This window comes from Corvus kubaryi, unplaced genomic scaffold (genome assembly GCF_017639235.1).
Source record: "Corvus kubaryi isolate FWS band 111438036 unplaced genomic scaffold, C.kubaryi_AGA036_p1.0 137, whole genome shotgun sequence".
Lineage (NCBI taxonomy): Eukaryota > Metazoa > Chordata > Aves > Passeriformes > Corvidae > Corvus > Corvus kubaryi.
Genome location: NW_024580671.1, coordinates 18,485,322 through 18,499,916, shown reverse-complemented (window position 1 = coordinate 18,499,916; position 14,595 = coordinate 18,485,322). Strand labels below are relative to the sequence as shown.

The following is a 14,595-nucleotide window of genomic DNA, read 5'->3' as shown; positions in this document are numbered from 1 at the left end:
GGCTTTGTGGGCTTTTGAATGGCAACAGTGATGACAGAATGACAAAAATGATTGATGGAAACTGCTACCACGGCCATACTGTTATGCTATTGACTTCTTCCAGCGTATATTCTACAGTAAATAATTAATTTAAGATACAGATAGGAAGTTTCTTACCTTAAAAGTTCTGTATCATTTCTTCTTTAACTGAAATTCCAGCCAGAGTTAAGGAAATGCCCTTATGAACCATTTCTCCTTTCTTTCCCTCAAACTGACTGGATATACACAGACATACATTATTCATGGCCAGATTTGTACTAGTCTTTTCTCGATTGCCGTTCTGTGTTTGGGTACCCAGGCTCTGGGGCGATGCTGTTGTGGAGAGGTGATAAAACTGATAGAAGTCCCAGGCTCTGCAGATAGGTAATGATGCTGGCAAATCAATGTGTCTGTACTTTTAGCTTTCTGATGAAAATCAGGGTAATTGATTCATACTTTATTTTGTGTGTGTGATGGAGTCACAGTTTTATCTGCCAGCCTCTTAGCCAGACCAAACAAAGTAGCATTTGCCTTCTCTCTGTAACATGGCCTACTGGTTATGCTGCAAAATGCTAATTAACTCCCTTGAATATTAAATAAATTTTTTAATACTAATAAACTCACTTACTAAATCTTAGCATTAACATTCACAGCACACTACTTTGTTGCAGTGCAAACACTGTGACGTTTTCCTGCTGAAAGTTGTGTGGCAAAATAGTAAGGACTCTTTAAAACAGCTATCATTATTAAATATCCTTACTTTCAAGTAACAATATTTCACACAGATACATAAATATCACAATAATTTTTCTAGGCAACTCTAACAACTTCTTTTTAAGTTGTACATTCCTTTCAACATTAGGATCATTTAATTTGAAAGACTTATTCTGTACAATACAGCTTATAAATAATGCTCTTAATAATGGCTTACCAGTACTAAGCTTTAATTCTGTATTCACACAGAATTCTCGTTTAACTAAGTGGGAGTTTCTCTCGATTAATCCCAGTAAAATCAATCATCTTTTGTTAATTAACGATTTTATTTAGTGGCTATTAGTTGGAAACTGTTAAGTAGTTTGAGCTTAGCCCAATATCACTCTTCCAGCTCCAATTCTATAGGGTCTACTAAGTGCACAAAGGTTTGTCGTACCTAAATTGAAATGGAAATGCTATAGGGTACCACTCAAACACTGAAGTATGTGTAAAGTATGTGTTTCTGCTAGGCTGACTTTTGATTCTATTTATGGTGTTTTTACAGCAGTTCTTGTTCTAAGATTTTTTTAAAGGCTGATTTCAGAACATAAAGGCACTGATTTTGGATCTGTTGTATATTATAAACGGTATTAACATTTTATCTTTTTGTTTTTTGTTTTTTTTTTTTTTTTGCTAATTGAGCTAGCGTTGAATGGAACATATTGTGATCTAAGATTAGTTTAAACACACATCAAAAGGCAAGACTGCCTTCTCAGTTCAGTACTGAAAGTACCAATTATGCTATTTTTGTGAGATTTCCTGTCAACTGCAGAGTACAGCAAAACTTAAGTGTTTGGAGCTTTGCATGCTGTAAGTGTTCCTTGAATAAATTTTTGCTTCCCTCGTATTCAGCAGATGCTCTTCAGTGTTAGTCTGAAATGCATGTTTTCCAACTCAAACATACAAAATTATAGTTCAGAAAATATTCCTCAAAATAAATTACAATTTTTTAAGCAAACATTTATATTCATGATCATTTCTGGTAATATTAGGTGTTTATTCACTTACAGCTAGGCTCTTAATTTAACTCTTTTTTTTAAGAATAGTGACAAACACAAATTTTTTTGAAGTTATTAAAATATTTCAAGGGCCACATGCTTAATGCATTGTAAATCCACTGCTACTACTCTCAGTCCATAAGTGGAAGTGTATTGCCAAAAGTGTACACAGATTTCTGGCTGATGTTTAGGTAATGAATGTAATATTTGCTAACCCCATGAACAGCATGACAGCAGCATCCTTTGGGCATGAACACACATTTAGGCTCATTGCTGCTTACAGCCATAAAACATATTTGGACAAAAAATTGGCCAGGTAGATTTTTAAAAACTGCTTTTACCAGCTGATATGAGATTTTTTTTTTTTTTTTTTTTTTTACTTTTTTCTCCTATAGTTATCCTTGAAGTACCAAAGTACCATTCCTGGTTTTGACAGAAGCCAGAAACATCACCTACTGCTGTCAGCTAACCCAGTCCACTCGCTTTGTATGAAAGCACGCTCTGTGGCCAGATCCTAAGCTGGCTCAAAATGATGTTGCTGCCTTGACTTCACAAAAACCGTGTTGTGAAGCTGAACCTAAGATGCCTACTTTGAAAGCTTCCTCCCTTGCCCTCTTTATCATTCTGAGACGGAGGAAATAGAAATAGAAAGCACATTTCTCAGACTGAAGCTAGTTTTGTCTGTGCCTTTACAGAATCTATAAACCTTCACAGGCTTAAAATATCTTGTCCAACAGATCAGCCTTCCTGATGCAACTGTCTCACCAAACCACCTTATGGCACTGGCTTTATTTCCTCTATTCTTGCAGTGCATGGGCTGGGGGGTGCATACCTCTTTACAGTTTGTTTTCAAAATGAGGGAGGACTGAAACACAAAAACAAAGGGTAGTAACAAGCGGTGCTGTCATCTGGTGGTGAAATTGCTACCACTTTTAACAAACTGACCATGCTTTTTAACCAATAGGTTTCTTTTTTTTTTTTGAGGTTGTTGCTGTAGTCCCCTTGGCATACATTCATAAATCTTTCATATTAGAAACAGGCAAACCCAGTGATTTTATCCAAAATCACTAAACTTTTTAAACTTCATTTTTGTGGAAGAATAGTACACAGAGGTAGGTTTACTGTGTTCAGGCTTCGAAGTTTTCTTCAGCTTGTGCTGCCAAAACATGACAATGTTATTGCAGTGTGAATTATAAATGTTATTCTTTGTGTGCCAACAACAATGGAGTGGAACACTAATGGTCCAAAGGAATGGAGAAGTAAAGACAAAAGCACTTATCCCTCCCTCAGATATATACTCAAATGTGAAAATACTATTTCCTACTCTTACTGTTTTACCATCAGTACTTTTCTGCCGCATTATAATTGATGTCCATATCTTTACCTACCAGGAAAATACACCTTTTAGATCTAGCTTCAAGGACTGTTTTGCTGTTTGTAACTGACCAACAGGATATTACTGCCATCATTTAATCTCAAATGATGCAGTGTCTGCTCACCTGGGGAGCCAGAGAAAGCGTACAGCAAAAAATGACTAAATTGGTACTTCATGATCCCTTTTCATACTTTTTAAGGCTGACTTCTTTCTGAGTTCTCTTAACCTTTAAAGTGAGACAAAATTGAAAGAAATTATAGTTTCCACATGAAAAGAATTAGAAGTCAAAGAACAAAACAAAGTCTTTTGAAACTATTCTTACTGACACATTGATGTAGTACACATACCAACTGGTTTTCTGCAATGTCAGACCTATATTACAAACTTTACAGATGGATAACAAAATAGACCGTATGGGTGTTCATAATACAGCAATCTTTTTTCTTCTCTGAGAGCTTTCATTGGAAGTTTAATGGTTAAAAATGCTGAAATTAAAATATAAGCTTTTGTGTCCGCAAGAATTTTCCTTATTGCCTATTGGCCTGCGTTATATGAGTAATATATTTTGGAGTAGATTTCTTTTAGATGTATGCCACTTGCCAGAAAATCTGGAACTGCTGAATAAAAAACATCTGGTTATGGATTTCCTATGCATCTATAACTGTAATTTCTATGGGTCTGTGCTAGTCATTGCAGTTGACAAACACAGAACTTTTAATGTTCCTATTTTGTTTCTCCTGCAAGGACTGAACAACCCACACTGATGGAAATTCACTAACACTAACATTTTTAACTCAAAAGGAGTTGATTGTGCTTTCTATATTCAAAACTGATTTTCCTTGAATCTGTTTGTGATACGGTCTTCTACATTTAATAGCAACTTATTAGCTGACCCAATTTGAATGACTTCTGGAGGCAGGGACAGGTAATTAAATAAAGGTATCAGGACCTAGCTCTTTAAATGTAGCTAGCCATAGGAAAAGGTTTTTTTACATTCTTGAAATGCAATAGTGAATACAGTCCTGTAATAACACCAACAATAAAGACAAACTGGAACAGTAAAGATTTTTTATATTCACAGATTTCATGAATCAGTGAGAGCATGGACAGGGTCACTGTGCAGAGTCAAAGTAAGGATATTAGCTGGGGTTTCTTAATTTGATTGTGAACCATTGCTATGCTTGTGTGGCCTGTAGTGGTTAACTGTAGTGGTTGGTTTTATTCACAGTTTAGATTTTCAGCTTAAATTCCAAGTTAAATCAAAGGGATGGTTTTGTAAAAATACTTCCTGTAGTTTGCTTTGCTTAACTTTATACGCTGTTTTTATAGTGCAATGTTTAAAACTTGATTCTTTTCTGCCAGTGAAGACCACAAAGTCATCGAGACTCATAGTTATTTTAAAACATGACAAGCTGGCCTTAAGACCTTAGGGATCCTTTCTTCAGAAGTCAAGCTGGTGATGGATAAGGAGCCATCAGAGCTGTGTGTATCTTAACTGCAGGAGTTCAATTAAGAAGCCAAGAGTGTCTCAGGTACACCGGTGCAAATGGAAGTGCTTACTTTGATAATGTCTCTGTAGTTGCTCAGTGCAGGTAGTTGGCTTCCCCCAACTCATTTCTGATTGCACAAGGAGGTTAGCACAGAGGAATACCTGAAAGGACTGAGCTCCATCAACGTTCACTGAGTGTAAGAGAATACCACAATGGGAAATGCTATCAAAATCCCAGTGCCTGCACAGGGATTTGTCAGGAAATGGTTAGCTGTAAGATCTAGCTTCTATTAGCTACAGCCCTGAGAGCTCTGCTGCCTTTCTTCTCCTGAGAGAAACACTGTTCTGCCGCCTATGCTGTGCAAAGAAAGTTTTCTTACCCAGCATTGGTTTCTGCAAAGTCTGCTCTGCAGTTGTTTTGCTCCCACATTCCTCTTGCTTTTCATAGTACTTGGAAGTGTGATGGAGAATTTCCAATTGCTCCCACCCTACCCCACATTTATCAGCTACTTTTAGACATTGAGATACTAAAATACACAAGCAGTAGTCATTGTTGAAGACATGGTCTTTGTCAATGAACTTTTAAATGTTTCTTCTTCAGTCCCTCCACCCTTGGAGTAATATTCACAAGTTCCTGATGAATATGATGTCAAAGGTTAAATAAGATGAAAAATAGTGCATTAGAGTCACATGAGAATCTTTTCTTAACTTGAAAGCTACTGTAAGTCATCAACTAAACACAGCTGTAAATTTCCAGACTAGATGTCTTTTGTATTCTTTCTTCATGCATATTAATGTGAAGGTCTCATAAACTCAGATCAAAGTTCCTATAGGAAAAATATTCACATTTAAAAATTAATTACTGTGTTTAGCTTAAGTAATTAATTGGCATAATCAAACATGCTTTTATAAACTAAACATTAAAGTGAACAGCTACAGTATTTGGTGATAGTCTTTAGGATAGATGAGAAGTGTATAATTCCTAAGTTAAATTGAATTTTCATTTTATTATGAAATAATTTTACAAATAGTCTCCTCAAAAAGTTTAATAAAGAGAGCAGGAGAAACAAACAACTGATTTTCATTTGTAATAGATGTTAAAAAGGATTATTTCATAACTAAAAATGCTTTTTTTTTCTACCCCTTAAAATACATTTGAAAGTCCTCAGATATGGAGAAAAAATAGTCTGTGTTGTGACTGTGTTTCTTATCTTAAAATGGAATTAAAATTTCTGGGTACTTACAGAACATTTTAATAATTAAGAATGGATAATTAAATGCTTATTTTTTAGTGCAGTGGCTGAAAAGAACATGAAGTCCCATCACTCATTTGCAGAGAGGTGTTTTGTTCAGGATTGATAATAAATTATGCAATCCTATCAGGGGGAGAACTTTTTTTTCAAAAACTATTAAAAAACTGAAACAAATTAATATCCAGTATAAATGGCAAACTTTAATGAAGTCTGCTGATTTCTGTCCAGTACACTATGATTATCTTTAAGCATACTATTTTGTAGCAGAAATTTAAACATTTATAAAATTTAGAGTGACTTTTCATCAAAGAAAAGGTTGCTATTAAAATAGCCAGGTCTCAGGTCCAAAATCCCATAAAATCTAAACACAGCAAGGGTTTTTAGGCCCCTCATTCTAATTCCTCTAAAACCACGGGTTTTTGTATTGCATTCAGTTATTACCCTACTACACAGCTTTGAGTCCAAGAATATTTTTGATAAAAGTGCATCTTGGATTTGGCTACTCTATGTTTCCCAGAAAGTCATCAATTCTTTGTTTGAAGAAAACAGTATTTAGAGGACTTCCTTTTGAGTACTTCACTGTTTCTGCAGACAATTTCTGCTGTGCCTCATTTCAACTTTTGGCCAGTGGCTCTTACTCTGCTTTTTGTGCTAGCTTTCACATTCAGCATCTCCCACGAATTTCACAAATTTTTTTTCACAAACTGACAACAAGAACATAGCTGAGCTTCTTTAAGCTTTCATTGAAATACCCTTTTCTCAACCTTCAATTACTTCCATAGCTATTTTTTACATACTTTCTATTTTTCAACAGTGTTTCAAAAATATTTAGGGTAAAAATATTCTTAGGCTTCCATTATTGAACTCTCCTGAGTCATAAATAAAAGCAGAGTAAAGCCAGGCTCCTATTCACTACCTTCTTTATGCCATTTTTCCTTTCTTCCTATAGCATCAGTGGGACACTCCTGTTGAGTTGCTGGCTTGTTATGACCCCAAATTCTTCGCAGACTCATTGCTTGAGGTGTTTTCCTCATTGTTGAATCCTGTATTTCTTCTTCCATTATATGCAGATTTGTATTACTCTGACTGGAAACACTACTCTAAAAAATATTTATGCTTTTTAGTTGTTTTTATTTGTCATTAGTCCCACATCACTGATGGCAAAATTGAGTAATACAATGCTTAACAGCCCCTCTTTCTGATGCCAAGCCTTTGCTGATCACTTTCTTTTGCATGTTCGTTAGCCAATGCTTAATCCAGTTAAAACATGCTTTATTGATACTGTGTAGTGCTATATTTTTAATTACAATATTGAGTGATACTAAGTCAAAAGGCACACAAAAGTTGAAGTGTATTATACCTACATCGTTATCTTTGGCAACCCAACTTAAAATCTCATCAAAGAGCAGAAGTAGATTTGTTTGACAAGGCTTATTTTGCAGAGAACTATGTTGACTAATTTATTATTAATTACATTCCTATCTTTTAATAATTTATTAATTGAATCTCTTTTCAGTTTTCATATTATTTCTTTCGGGAATGATGTTGGGCTGAGCAGCCTGGGAGTACAGATAACACCTGCTTGCTCTTAGTGGAACACCAAAAAAGATGTAGCACTTCTGCTTAATGGAATATCAGTGACATTGCTCATGCCTTCTTTAGGTCTCCCAAATAGGTCTTCTTTCTTAATTTTGACATGCTAGATATTCTTTTACTAGAAGAAGAAAAATTCCATCAGCAAATTGTGAAGTGAAGCAGTTTATGTAAATAAACTGCTGAAAGTCTAGTTATGCCATTGTGCAACATATTAAAAATGAAACCAAACTTAGTGTGAATGTGGGAAAAGATGTTACACAACTGTACTGCAGTGTTACAACATGGTGACGTGTGCTCAAATTAGAAAGAGCAATTAAAGAAGTCTGAATATGCATCTGTAATTCTGAAAGACTCTTATGTTCTTGTTCCCAGAACTGGGTTGTCAGTGAGATATAAAATAGAAATAGGTACAGTCAGTTTCCTGTGCCTTGATATATTTTTTTGGATTATAAAATCCATCTCAAAGTGTTCATTTCTGTTTCAGCTTTGTGGAACTGGTAGAATTTTAATATTTGCATTTGTGTTGGATGCTTTTGGTTCCCTTCATGCTTGATGTTTCTGGTTCTGAGATGACTTTAAATTCACTATGTTTAGGAAAGCCAGATATTAGACAAAACAGTGCCTAGGAGGGAGTGGATAATCTATTAACTGTTAGATTTTATGCTGTCCTTTATTCCTCAAATAATCTGGATTAATTAGCATTTAAGGTAAATGGCTACAGCTGCTGCAAGAGAATGTCTGGGAGGAGAACCATCACTTCATCTGCACAAATCCATCAGCTAGTTACACTTTGCACATGTGATATCAGGAGCACTCGGCAGGAGGGGCCAGATCAGTGACTATGCTAAGGGCTAGAGCAGATGTACCAGGAGAACAACACTAAGTCCTGGGCTGTGTCTGAGGTTTGTCTGAGTCAGGGTCTGGATCATAAGGTGGTCACTGAACACCTATTTTTTGCTAGGGATTCCTAGAAATCAGGTATACAAACAAGGAAAGTCATCCATCTCATCAAAAAATTGGATGGCAGAGAGACATTTAATAGAAAATGTTCTGCGAGAGCTAGAAGATATGCTTTATCAAATCACACTGCTTAATTTTTGCCAGACATGAGAACCCAGGCCCCACAGACGTGCCAGATTATTGGATGCTCTATCCTGAAAGCCATTTCAGGGTCTTCCTTTATGCTTTTCTGCTTTAAACAAATGATTAATTATTCATTGACGCACAGAGACAAAATAAAGAAGGTAAATCTATATTCAGACTGTTGTGACAGTAAAAGGTGCATCAGCAAAAACATCTGAACCTTAAAATCCCACATAGGCTCTGATAAAATTTTGTCACAGATTATGGGAATTCCTTAAAAGATACTGAATTGCCAAATCAGTCTCCCAGCACTGCTGGAGGATACCATACTAGGATTATTGGGAAAAATCAAAATTCTTCTTCCCTGGAAAATCTCTTCTTTTCCCCATATTTTTTGGAGAAAGATTATGTTTGGTGGATCTAAGAAATGCATGATTAAGATCTCTAAGCAGCCAAGTGCATGTTGATCTTGGTTATTTTACTTGTGAAATTACTTTATGTGGAACTGATATTTCAGGTCTTTTGCTTTTTGCATTAATTTCAGTGAACTTCTAACCTGTCACATCACTTTTTCACCAGACATGATAATGGTTATTCAGAGTTTCTATATGTAGACTATCAATTCAAATTTCCCCATTTTTAGATTTCTTTTGCTTCTTCATGTTCTCAGGGCCTTGTCCAGACAAGTGGTGAAAATCTCTAAGGATGGAGATTCCACAGCCTCTCTGGGCAATGTGTGCCGGTGCTTAACCACTCCTTGTGAATCATTAAAATGAAGCTCAAAATCAAGTCAAACTTTAATGTTTGAAATTTTAGCAATACTTACTTAAAATAGCTTAAATCATCTGCAATATTCAGAAAACCTAAACTGAAACTTACCTTAATACCACTAATAAAAGATAACAGAAGTCATGCAACATCCCAGTAGAGAATAAAACAGTCATACTTGGAATGGGACACTAGAGTATCTGGTTTTATAAAATTATGAGGATTTGAGTTTTTACTCTTAGTTCACACACATTACATGGACAGTTTTAAAAGTAAGTTCTACATTTTGAGATCTTGACTTGCAATCTTAGTACTCCTTTCTCACACTATGAATTCCCCCCGCCCACTTTTATTATACGTTAACAATACGATTATAAAAATAGTTTTCCCATTCTGCTTTGTCATTTCATTGTGGTTTGATTTTTAAAAGTACTTTACTTTAGCAGTAAGTACTAAGACTTATTTAGAATATATAAAGATGAAAATCAGGGCACAGATCCATTTTTAGCCTCAAAAGTTCTGCTTTGTAATGACTGTAACTGGCACAGTAAAAGGGTGGAGAGGTTTGCAAAACCATAGCAACATAGATCCCATCAGCAAAGCTTTAATTCTTTTTCTGCTTGTGTAAGTTCAGGACAGGATATAATCACTGAAAGCCTATCATACTAAATAAGCACTTCTGATAAACTAGTTTTTACCTAGTCAGCAGTTAGCTGATTGTCTTTCACAGATCTTCCCTTTGCCCCGTGGGATGGTCCTGTGGTGGTTCACTAAGAAAACAGGATGCACAGAGATTTTGGTCTGTCACTAGCAATCTGGGGCCCAGAGAAAGAAAAAAAGCAAGCCATTGACTTTTCAGCAGTTTCCTTGTAGCACAACTCACTTATAAAAATTCCTTATTAAAAACAAATTTAAAACAAGGTAGTGTAGATTTTGGACACTCCAGTTTTCTTATGTTTCCCATTTAATTTGAAGGTATACGATATTCTTTGTTTTATGCTTCAGGTAGGCCCATAGAAATTCTAAGGCAGAAATTAATTGCTCATTACAAAATGTTTGTCAGCTTCATTTAAGATAAAAAATTAGTTGGGGTGAAATGCAGTAAATGCAATTGTAGCCTATGTGTTGATCCCACTCGCATTTACACCACATAAAGAATCTGTGTTTTCAACGCTCTTGCTTGCAGAGTTCTGCACTTCTGGAAAGAGATCTTCATCAGTTTAGGTACTGCAAGCCTCTGGGCAGCGGTCACTTTGCGTGGACTCAGTCAGTGAGTGCAGAGTCCAGCATAATCATGAATTGTCCATGGATGCTTCTGAAAGAGAAACAGAAAACAAAGTTACTCACAGAATCCCTGCTACAGCCATCCAGTGGTTGTATTGTTTTTGTTTTCCCTTAATCTATTAGAATTTTCCCAAAGATAATACTCTGGTTAAACTGGCACGCAGTAGATTTCATTGGATTATCATTTAAGAAAATGCTTGAGTATCTAATTTTCAATACGAGCTTAAGTATGAAGGAATAAATAGATGCATAAGTATCTGAATTATTTGTTGTGATTTTACATATATCCTTACACATGATAAATCAGAACTTAAACTAACAGTGCATTATGCACTTTCTAAAACTAACACAAAGATCTAAGTCAAGACAAATAATGATTTAAATAAATCCCAAATACAGCTGTAATTTTTGCAACCTTATGTATGTAAGTATGCACACCTTCCTAACACAAACCAGGGGAAAATCCAAACAGTGTATTTAAGATTTTATATGAATATTTTAATGGAATATTATTTAATAACTTTAGGGCTTACATCAAAATAATTAATTTCATATTCATTACTTCATGGCATAGTCTTTTTTATATGAATGGAAAATTAGTTTAAAGAAACATAAAATTATTCTGTAATGACTAAAAATAAAGTAGGTACTGCAATATTGTACAAAAATATAGCTTCAAATGCAAACTGCTTTTATGGCTATTTATCTCTGCTTATGTATTTTGGGGGAATCAAAAAGTAGTTTGTTTAAATGACTAAATTTTTTTTGAGAAAAAGTCTACAAAACAAGTCTTTCTATTAATAACAAATAATAACAAATATTAATCATGCTTACTACACAGAAGCCACTTGAGAAAAATTTATTACAAGACATTTGTGACCAGTCGTGCCATAGGAAGCGGAGGGAGCCACAGGGCTGAAATGACAGTAAGGTTTATGTATGCAGTGCTCCTCTGGTAGTTAAATTGCAGGAATGTGACATTGATCTGAAATGGGAGCTGTTTGAAGTAGCAACTGTCAATCTCTGTAATCAAAGGATGGCCCAAAATCTTACTCAATCAGCCATTTTGGCATGACCACTCAGTTTATAAAGCCCTATCCACTAAAAAAGTGATCTGTCCTCAAGAGGCCCTTCAAGAAGTCTGTGCAGTTTGTGGATAGTGAACAGTCATTCAGAACTATAGCTTGGACTCTATTGCGAAAGTACAGCAGTGCTTCATTAAAGTGACTGTACTTATTACAAGGTGAGACAAATGTGGATTGAGGTGTGAATGAATGTCTGCTGTTGTTGATGTTAAAGTTGGCTGGATTATATTTCTCTTTTTGCACTTATTTACTCTATCATGTACAAAAGAGTCAATATTAATTTTAGAGTACTATGCATGTAGATTCGATTGCAGTGATCTCAAGAGAGATCACTTCTAAATGAGAGAAATGTGTAGCATATTTCTGGTCTTTTCTCAGGATCATGGTTATCTTTTCTAATTCTGTTTTTTTTATAATTTTTCAGTGTTTCTTCAGCTGTGTAAGGGAAAAGGGTAAATAAATAAAAAATGTGTAAGGGTGTAAAACTGGAAAAAAAAAAGGTTAACAATTCTATCCAAGTGTTATTAAAGCTGAATAATTGTTTTGAAGTATTTTTGGTGAGCATATGGATAAATACCAATACAAGCAACTTGAAACTTCAGCAATTATTTCCATTCCTTCCCAGGTACAAACACACTTGGAAAACCAGTCTAGATACCACATACAGCAGAGCCAGAGGCACCAGGTGAAACAATACCTGACCCTTGATACCAAGCTGTCCAGCCAGACGCTCTCCCTGTCCCACTCTCACACAATCCAGCCTGCGGGAGTGACCTCCATTCTAAGAAACGGACACATGCCACCAGTGAGCAGCACTGGCACTCCGGAAAGCCCTGTCACCAAGCTGCTGGCCCTTGGAGGAGAACACGAAAATGCGGTAGGGCAGTGCTGGGTGAAGGAAAGGGGAGCTGGGCTTTGTCTACTTCTACAAAAAACTTACATGACCCACCTTGTACTAGAAGTGGGCAAGAGATTACTTTCTCTGCTTTCAAGGAGCCTCTGGTTACAGCAGTTGCTTTCTGTATCATTTTGAATTATGTGGGTCATTCCCTTGTATGCCTATGAATAGCTTACTGCAGGATCAAGCTTTTAGACTGCTGCCAGATAAAATGTACTGTTGCATCTTTTTCTATATGCATCATATGTTGCTGTATGTTTGCTGAATATGCACTTTGCAAAGCAAAACTTTTTCGTTCAGATGGGAGTTGTTTCTGTGTAAAGGTATTAACCTAGCCGCATAAAAAAAGTTAAATACTGATTACCTTCAAGATATAACTGAAAAACCTACTCATTCATTTTTCAGTTAGCTGGTATATTTTTATATGGGTTATCTTGGGTAAATTGGCAAAGATATGCTAACTTTAATGTCACCATCGATTTTAATAGAGGTGCAGCTATAATACAATGTCAGATTCTTAGTCAGTGTGAGACGTAGGTCATTATGGCTTTTAATACTTCAATAGATTTCAAGACTGTTTATTAGGTAAAAGGGGAATTCCTACAGAAATGAGAAATGGAGATGCTGTATCATGTCTTGGACTTTAATAGAACAGAAGAATCTTACAAATACACAGTGACTCATTTGAGCATTTGGATGTTATGTAGCAAAGCATGAGGGAGCCCATAAAGCTTCCTGGAGAGTTCATCTGGGGCCTCTCTATTCCTCCTGCATTAACAACTGACATTTTAAGTCAGGTTTATGGATTACTGAAGCTACTTTGAGAGGCTATTTTAAACGGCCTTTGTGGCCATCTATGTGACCACCTCCATGCTGTCAAAGTGCAGTGTGCTGGAACAGTTCTCAGGCATTTTGGGTCTGATCAGGAGCCTGCCCTTGTACCACTCTCTGTCACTTCTGGTGAGAAGAAGGCTGCTTGTAAACCCCTCTCAAGACCAGTGCCTGGTGAAGACTGGGAGGATGATGGTCGGCACTGGCCAAGATCCTGGCATCTTTGCAATGATTTGAATAATCTCATCTCAGGGGGATGACTGGCACAGTGTAATTTCCTAGTGTGGGTGTTCCCTGTGGTTAAGAGTAGGGTATAATTATATCAGTAAGTAATATAGACCCAACACCCAGTAAACTGCACTCCTTCATGTTGTCTAAGTGCCAGCATTTCTTGGTACCCTTTTGGCCCTGGTGGTGCTTTCCTAGATAAGTCTGGGCACAACTCCTGGCACAACACTTCTCTGGTTTTAGAGAGGAAGAGAAATGCATGTATGAGCTGTGCTGGGCCATGTGGCCTAAAAGTCTGTGTTGAAAGGTCTGTGTTGAAATGTCTGTGTGATACTTTCGTTGCATAGGACCATCTACACTTCCTTCAGCAACCAAGAGCTGAAGATAGTAGAGTTAAAAGTGACATGCTCACCATGGGATCTACCCCAAAATTATTTTGTGAATGGAACTAGACCAAAATTATAATTGAAAACTCATGTTGCACTTTGTCCAAATCTATATATATATCTCTATAGGCCTGCAAAGTATTCATTGTTTCATCCCAAGCAATTAATGAGCTATTCCATCTGCCTCAATAGTTTATGGCTCAGATTAGATCAAAAGTGGGACCAGAAGGCTGTCTGGAAAATATCCGCTGTACTGCTTAACAAAAAAACCCCTACCTGCTGAAGAGGGCAGCATGTAACACCAAACCTTGAGTGACCCATACAGCTGCAGAACCAGAGGTTCCTTTCAGTCTTCCTGCACCAATGCAGCAATATGACACATTTGATCAACATGACAGGTCACAGTTACAACTTAACCATGCCCTCCTGTCATCTGATCGTGGTGTTGCAATAAGGGGTTAAAATAGGGGCATGGGCTGATGTTTAAGAGGAAAGATGTATCTTGCTAAACCACAACTGGTTTCACAAGAAGTAAAAAATGTGAAGATTG

The 14,595-nt window shown here is 36.3% G+C and overlaps 1 protein-coding gene across 2 annotated transcripts in view; it reads left to right on the top strand.

Moving 5' to 3' along the window:
- The window catches only part of TFEC (transcription factor EC), a 92,656-nt gene that overhangs the window by 40,376 nt on the left and 37,685 nt on the right, over positions 1-14,595 (top strand). For both annotated transcript variants that reach the window (XM_042018073.1, XM_042018072.1), the window contains exon 2: positions 12,328-12,579. In XM_042018073.1, the coding sequence (XP_041874007.1) occupies positions 12,328-12,579 (252 nt within the window). The remainder of the gene's footprint in view (positions 1-12,327; positions 12,580-14,595) is intronic.